An 8,734-nucleotide genomic window follows, 5' to 3' on the forward strand; every position below is an offset into this window, starting at 1 on the left:
AGCCTGTGTTATACAGAGTACACAGTCTGTGTTAATACAGAGTATACAGCCTGTGTAATACAGAGTACACAGCCTGTGTTGGTAAAGAGTATACAGCCTGTGTTGTACAGAGTATATAGCCTGTGTTATACAGATTTACATCAATGGATATCCAATATATTCATATATTTCACCTCATAAAAGATTGCAGTATTTGTGTTAAAACAAGTACTAGAGAACCAAAGAACACAAGTAATACAAGTGCCTAGGCACCAACACACAGCAAATGAAGTAATGGGTTAATTACGCGTGTTAGTGACGCGTGTTAGTGACGCGTGTTAGTGACGCGTGTTAGTGACGCGTGTTAGTGACGCGTGTTAGTGACGCGTGTTAGTGACGCGTGTTAGTGACGCGTGTTAGTGACGCGTGTTAGTGACNCTGTCTCTTATACACATCTAGATGTGTATAAGAGACAGGGGTAACAGAGGGTAACTTCCCTCTCATTAATTACCTCGGCAACCACGCCCCCGCTCGCGCACCGCCGCCCTCGCTGCTCAGTAATGCATAATCAATAACACAAGAGAATTAAATGATAATCAAATGATAATCAAATGATAATCAAATGATAATCTAATGATAATCAAATTATAATCAAATTATAATCTCAATCAAATCAAGTAAATAAGCTCAATCAAATAATCTCAATCAAATGATAATCAAAGGTTAATTACAATAAATTACAATCAAATGACAATCAAATGACAATCAAATGATAATCCAATGACAATCAAATGATAATCAAATGACAATCAAATGACAATCAAATGATAATCAAATGACAATCAAATGACAATCAAATGATAATCAAATGACATATAACCCTCCACCGCCTAACATAGCTCAATAGTTTACGTATAATTTAAGTTGAAAATTTAACTTTAAAATGTTCTATGTTGCGTACAAACGTCCTCACGTTGCTACGCTCAATAGTTTACTTATAATTATATTATACGTAAACTATTAATAGTTATGCATATTAATAGTTTACGTGTAATTTAAGTTGAGAGTTATGTTCCCGGCAAGTGACGTACGGCGATAGAGGGTTAAATGATAATCAATACATAATTTATATCGCGTTGGACAAAATTAAATAATTAAATATTTCTGAATAGGTTTACAAATACAAGTTATCAATTATTTATATTATAAATAGCTGGAGTTGATGGTCGCCGTATGGGTGGCCAGGCTGCGGCCCTCACCTCATGGTCGTCGTATGGGCGGCCACGCAGCAGCTCTCACCTCATGGTCGCCGTATGGGTGGCCACGCTGCAGCAATATTTATGCGTCGCGGTGCCACAGCAGCGGACGGGCGGCATATCGGCGGCCAGCGATGGACAGGGGAAGCCGTTGTTCCAGTGGCCGAACCCATCCGTGTAGCCGGGGCAGTAGTCCTCCCCCAGCACTGGGGAGGAGGGGGGTAATGGGTTATTTTAGTCCTCCCCCAGCACTGGGGAGGAGGGGGGTTAAAGGGTGACTTTATTCCTCCCCCAGAACTGGGGAGGAGGGGGGTTAATGGGTGACTTTAGTCCTCCCCCAGCACTGGGGAGGAGGGGGGTAATGGGTGACTTTAGTCTTCCCCCAGCATTGGGGAGGAGGGGGGTTAATGGGTGACTTTAGTCTTCCCCCAGCACTGGGGAGGAGAAGGGGTAATAGGTGACCTTAGTCTTCCCCCAGCACTGGGGAGGAGAGGGGAGCGTAATTGACTAAGTTCAAATAATATATATCCACCTAGATCTTCCCCAAGAAAAATTTCCCATTATTATTCATTTTCCTGGGGAAGGATATGATAAATTAAACATTTCAAGAAGAATCAAGTTTCCAGGATTGGGGAAGAGGGAAATAAATAATAACACATTTAAAGAATACACAATTGTTCCCCACGGCTGAGGGAACGAGGGGAGCGAGGGTTGGGCTTCATCAATCAATTAAGCCTGGCGTCTCCCCAGCCTTGGGGAGGAAGAGGGGAATGGAGAGAGGATGGGGAGCAAGTCATTAAAATCGGTAAATAGAAGCAGTCCTCCCCAAACATTGGGGAAGAACGGAGGGTAATACAAATAAATGTGTGTGTTAATAGACAGACGTCTTCCCCAAGCACTGGGGAGAAGACGTTATTAATGAAGAGAGTAAATGAGCAAAGTCGTGGGGAGTGCCTCGTTGTCCCAGGGAGTGGTGGTGAAGATTTAACCGTACTTCCCCAGTCTTGGGGAATAATAGAGAGAATTGAACTAATTTACAACTGTAGATAAGTAACGGACGTTGAACCCATCAGTTCTCTTCCCAAAGATGGGGAATGTGGATAAGGGGAGAATGAGGCGAAATTTTTCTGCACTTAACTTGTCCTCAATCAGAAGATATAGATATATTCCTATATATTTATACATATTTATGCATTCGAAATTTTGTGTTATTCGACAGAAGTTTTTCTGCCGAACTTGACCCGAGCGACATATGAGGCCTGCACCAGCATAGTTATGCGGTGCCCTGACCCATCGAGACTGGCGATAGCTGAGGCCCTCATTATCAAGAGCTGAGGCCCTCATTAGTGTAGCCGGGGCAGTAGTCCTCCCCCAGCACTGGGGAAGAGGGGGGTAATGGGTGACCTTAGTCTTCCCCCAGCACTGAGGAGGAGGGGGGTAATGGGTGACTTTAGTCCTCCCCCAGCACTGGGGAGGAGGGGGGTAATGGGTGACTTTAGTCTTCCCCCAGCACTGGGGAAGATGGGGGGTAATGGGTGACTTTAGTCTTCCCCCAGCACTGGGGAGGAGGGGGTTAATGGGTGACCTTAGTCTTCCCCCAGCACTGGGGAGGAAGGGGTTAATGGGTGACCTTAGTCTTCCCCCAGCACTGGGGAGGAGGGGGGTAATGGGTGACTTTAGTCCATCCCCAGCACTGGGGAGGAGGGGGTGAGGTAATTGGCTGAGTTCAAATATTATCCACTAATATCTTCCCCAGGAAAAAGTTCCCCTTTATTATTTATTTTCCTTGGGATTAATTAAACATATCAAGAAGATTCAAGTTTACTAGGATTGGGGAAGAGTGAAATAAATAATACATTTAAAGAACACACAATTGTTCCCCACGGCTGAGGGAACGAGGGGAGCGAGGGTTGGGCTTCATCAATCAATTAAGCCTGGCGTCTCCCCAGCCTTGGGGAGGAAGAGGGGAATGGAGAGAGGATGGGGAGCAAGTCATTAAAATCGGTAAATAGAAGCAGTCCTCCTCAAACATTGGGGAAGAACGGAGGGTAATACAAATAAATGTGTGTGTTAATAGACAGACGTCTTCCCCAAGCACTGGGGAGAAGACGTTATTAATGAAGAGAGTAAATGAGCAAAGTCGTGGGGAGTGACTGGTTGTCCCGGGGAGTGGTGGTGAAGATTTAACCGTTCTTCCCCAGTCATGGGGAATAATAGAGAGAATTGAACTAATTTACAACTGTAGATAAGTAACGGACGTTGAACCCATCAGTTCTCTTCCCCAAGATGGGGAATGTGGATAAAGGGAGAATGAGGCGAAATTTTTCTGCACTTAACTTGTCCTCAATCAGAAGATATAGATATATTCCTATATATTTATACATATTTATGCATTCGAAATTTTATATTATTCGGCAGAAGTTTTTCTGACGAACTGGACCCGAGTGACATATGAGGCCTGCACCAGCATAGTTATGCGGTGCCCTGACCCATCGAGACTGGCGATAGCTGAGGCCCTCATTATCAAGAGCTGAGGCTCTCATTATCAAGAGCGAGTCTAAAGCTATCAACCTCCAGACTACAGGATTTGTCCGAGCGCTGAAATTATTTTCAGAGTAATTTTAGGCTTATACTTTAAACTGTATCCACAATACCATTGATTTGTACTACTGTCATTTATTAAAGCTCAATTTCAAGTGTTGCAAAACCCCTTTTTTTGTTTCATTATCAAGCAGGCTTGATATTGAAACAATTTTCATTATCATGCAAGCTTTATAATGAAAATTGTATTTTCGAAACGTCGCATTCCATGAAATGACATTTGGCGACACATTGAAAAACCGAATATGAAGATTATCAATAAAAAGCATGCTCTGGTGTTTAATCAAAATTGATAGATTCATACATTCTCCTCATTAATGAAGTCATTCTGGACTGTCGTTGAATGCAACACAACACAACAATTAAAAACGAAAATTTTTCAGCTGATTACAACTAACTTTTCTAATGCTGCTCTAATTCTGCACTAATGCTTCCTAATGCCACCTCATAATGCCACCCTTATGCCACCCTTATGCCACCCTTATGCCACCCATATGCCACTCTAATGCCGCCCTTATGCCACCCTAATGCCACCCTTAGGCCACTCTAATGCTGCACTAATGCCACCCTAATGCTGCCCTAATTCTGCCGCTAACTAGCACACCGCCATATAACATTCTTTAAAGTTACTCCGACCTAACAATCTATATTTAGCCTAAACCTCCATGCATTTTATCTCTCGTGTATAACCACCCGTATCAACATAAGTTCTCTAGATAGATTGTGTCTTACTTATTCCTTAAGCACTTAGTCAACTAATCCTGTCCACAGGCTCAGGTCGAAATAATATTATTAGTCATGTGGCGGCTTTTTAATATCACCGCCTGACACCACCCAAATGTTGCCCTAACGCTGCCGTAATGCTGCCGTAATGCTGATCTGCAGCCGTAATGCTGCTCTGCTGCTGCTCTTGCGTTCGGTTCACCGCATGCGCAGCGCAGGCAGCGATGCATCCGTCCGTTCCCGATTCTCGGCCGTCGATTTAATTCCAAACGGGAATTTGGCGCCGCAATTTTAAGAGCTACCCATAAATTCCGGAATTCTTCGGGCCATTCCCATTCCAGGAATGGCTTAATGCCGGCCGCCTCATTCCTCATCGAGGACATTCAAATCATTTATTTTTCGCTGCAAATTAGGATGCGCATTATCAGTACAAACGCAAAATGAGAAAGTAAAACAACATAACGAATTTTTTCGGCCGCAATTGCACGAAGCTGTTATTGGTGGAGTTATTATAGGTCCTATATGATTTTAGTGTGTTGTTTGTGTAGTTTCAATTCACCGTTGTTGGCTGGCAGTTCAAATTGCTAGTATTTTCCTTTACTGTCCGTTATTGGAAGTTTTCGCTGTTATGGTCCGCTAGTTATACGCTTTTGGCAAATAACTAACGTCCCAGTCACTGGCAGAATGGAGCTGGAACAGCAGCAGGATAAATGCCTGTTTGCACCAACAGCGGCAGGATAACGGCCTGTTCGCATCAACAGCGGCAGGATAACGGCCTGTTTGCACCAACAGCGGCAGGATAACGGCTTGTTTGCACCAACAGCAGCAGGATAACGGCCTGTTTGCACCAACAGCGGCAGGATAACGGCCTGTTTGCACCAACAGAGGCAGGATAACGGCCTGTTTGCACCAACAGCGGCAGGATAACGGCCTGTTTGCTGCAACAGCGGCAGGATAACGGCCTGTTTGCATCAACAGCAGCAGGATAACGGCCTGTTTGCACCAACAGCGCTACCAACAATGCTACAATACTGCTATAGATAACAGTTACATTTATGATATCCTATACATATTAACAATCATATATGACCCACAAATCATATCCATAATTGAATAGTAATTGCGTAATTAATTGAGTAATTATTCTGTTAAGGTTTGATGTTAAAGAAATTTGTACGGCTGGGGAGCTGCTGGCGCCATGCCAACTGCCTGCGCCATCTTTTGATGTGCGTTGGGTGTACAGTTGATGTGCGTTTGGTGTACAGTTGATGAGCGTTTGGTGCACAGTTGATGAGCGTTTGGTGTACAGTTGATGAGCGTTTGGTGTACAGTTGATGAGCGTTTGGTGTACAGTTGATGAAAGCAGCTGGATAACGGCTTGTTTGCACCAACAGCGGTAGGATAACGGTCTGTTAGCACCAACAGCAGCAGGATAACGGCCTGTTAGCACCAACAGCGCTACCAACAATGCTACAATACTCGCTAACTGTTACGTTACAGTGACACATTCTTGGAAGTTGAAACCGTTCAGTTGTGTGCACAATACTGAGAGCTGTTGTAGATAACAGTTATATATATGCTAACTTGTAGATATTAAAAATCATTTATGACCCACAAATCATATCTTTAATTCAATAGTAATTGCGTAATTAATTGAGTAATTATTCTGTTAATGTTTTTATGTTGAAAAAATTCGTGCGCCAGGGGAGCTGCTGGCGCCCAGCCAACTGCCTGCGCCATCTTTGATGAGCGTTTGGTGTACAGTTGATGTGCGTTTGGTGCACAGTTGATGAGCGTTTGGTGTACAGTTGATGTGAGTTTGGTGTACAGTTGATGTGCGTTTGGTGCACAGTTGATGTGCGTTTGGTGTACAGTTGATGTGCGTTTGGTGTACAGTGATGTGAGTTTGGTGTACAGTTGATGTGCGTTTGGTGCACAGTTGATGTGCGTTTGGTGTACAGTTGATGTGCGTTTGGTGCACAGTTGATGAGCGTTTGGTGTACAGTTGATGAGCGTTTGGTGTACAGTTGATGTGCGTTTGGTGTACAGTTGATGTGTGTTTGGTGTACAGTTGATGTGCGTTTGGTGTACAGTTGATGTGCGTTTGGTGTACAGTTGATGTGCGTTTGGTGTGCAGTTGATGTGTGTTTGGTGTACAGTTGATGAGTGTTTGGTGTACAGTTGATGAGCGTTTGGTGTACAGTTGATGTGTGTTTTGTGTACAGTTGATGAGTGTTTGGTGTACAGTTGATGTGTATTTGGTGTTTAGTTGATGAGCGTTTGGTGTACAGTTGATGTGTGTTTTGTGTACAGTTGATGAGTGTTTGGTGTACAGTTGATGTGTGTTTGGTGTACAGTTGATGTGTGTTTGGTGTACCGTTGATGAGTGTTTGGTGTACAGTTGATGTGAGTTTGGTGTACAGTTGATGTGCGTTTGGTGTACAGTTGATGTGCGTATGGTGTACAGTTGATGAGTGTTTGGTGTACAGTTGATGTGTGTTTGGTGTACAGTTGATGTGCGTTTGGTGTACAGTTGATGAGTGTTTGGTGTACAGTTGATGTGAGTTNGTTGATGTGCGTTTGATGCTCACTTGATGCTACCACACAATAATTAATGTATACCTACAACTGTGTATTATACAGCCCTTTTCTGTGTACTTTATTCTATGTATACGAGAACACAAAAGCTGCGTCCCTGTATTATCTAACACAGCTGTGTGACCGCGCTGTGTGCCTCTGTTTTAACGACATACACGTGTTTGCCGCACTGTTTGCCGGCCTATTGATAGTGACAAACAGTGACGCCCGACGCTCTGTATAACGTCTCCTAACGTCTCGCCTACACAGGGAACTCCTGTGTGCTTTGTGTGAGCCGCGGCTCAACTACACAGGCACGTTCGTAAAAACTGAACGCGAAGTTCTATTTTAGATATTTTAATTCAGAAATGTTTTACAAATCCGCTCTGAGTGCGCGATGTATTCAAAGTTAGAAGAAGTATTTAATGTAAGGGAAAATATTTTAGGAGTAGAGACATGATTGCTAGCCTGGCCATTATGTATGTTTTTATCTAATGAATATTCATTAAAAAGAATGCGCCAAGACTGAGCCGATCACATATAATCGTTACTTGAACAAGCACAATTAATCGTGTTTTGAGCCTAATCAATTCATCGTTACACGAACCTTAAAAAAGAATCGTTGCTCAGCTCTTAACAAGTAATCGTTACTTTAACAAAATCAGGTAATCGTTACTTGAACAAAAACAAGTAGTCGTTTTTTGAATCTTAACAAGTGATCGCAAGTTGAACGAGAACATGTAATCGTTACTTGACCCTAAGCAAGTAACCGTTACTTGAATATTAACAAGTTCTCGTTACTTGAAGCTTAGCAGATGATATTGTTACTTGAATGTAGACAAGTTAAGCACAGAAGTAATCACGAAGAAGCCTTTGATTAGCAGAATTACTGACGCTCAACGGGAAATTGCCCCGAATACAAAATTAAATTGCGAATAAACTCTAGTCAAATTTATCCCCAATTCTAATTAAATTCTAATTAGCTTCTTATTAACTCTAATTACATTCTAATTAGCATCTATTATTATATTATAACACTTGGTATATTGAGAGCATTTTAAATCAAGAGTTACCCGATCTCTGGAATTACTTCATGTGTTACTTTATAACGAATTAACTTTGTGCTGTTTTTACACTAATTACTTTTGTGTTATTCTAACAATGATAACTTTAATGTTAATTTAGTTGTAAAATATAAATAAGTTCTAGCCTCATCGCAGGTGATGTTACTCTCAGCTGCCCGCACCTGTTGGCACGAGCAACATGCCATATTTTCATTCATTAATAATAATAAACATTTCTTCAAGCTCTGTTCACGCTCTGTTCACGCTCTGTTCACGCGCTGTTCACGCTCTGTTCACGCTCTGTTCACGCTCTGTTCACGTTCTGTTCACGCTCTGTTTACGCTCTGTTCACGCTCTGTTCACGCTCTGTTCACGCTCTGTTCGCGCTCTGCTCACGCTCTGTTCACGCTCTGTTCACGCTCTGTTCACGCCTGTTCACACTCTGTTCACGCTCTGTTCACGCTCTGTTCGCGCTCTGCTCACGCTCTGTTCACGCTCTGTTCACGCTCTGTTAACGCTCTGTTCACGCTCTGT

General features: G+C 42.9%; 1 protein-coding gene across 1 annotated transcript in view; it reads right to left on the reverse strand.

The window, feature by feature from the left end:
* Nucleotides 1-490: 490 nt before the first annotated feature.
* LOC125178625 (protein shisa-1-like) overlaps nt 491-8,734 on the reverse strand; it is a gene marked incomplete at its 3' end in the record, with an annotated part of 17,519 nt that continues 9,275 nt past the window's right edge. Inside the window, exons 2-3 of the mRNA XM_047882836.1 lie at nt 1,279-1,441; nt 491-529 (exon numbers count right to left, since the gene is read on the reverse strand). Of these exons, the coding sequence (XP_047738792.1) occupies nt 491-529; nt 1,279-1,441 (202 nt within the window). The remainder of the gene's footprint in view (nt 530-1,278; nt 1,442-8,734) is intronic.

This window comes from Hyalella azteca, unplaced genomic scaffold (assembly GCF_000764305.2).
Source record: "Hyalella azteca isolate HAZT.00-mixed unplaced genomic scaffold, Hazt_2.0.2 contig11440, whole genome shotgun sequence".
NCBI lineage: Eukaryota > Metazoa > Arthropoda > Malacostraca > Amphipoda > Hyalellidae > Hyalella > Hyalella azteca.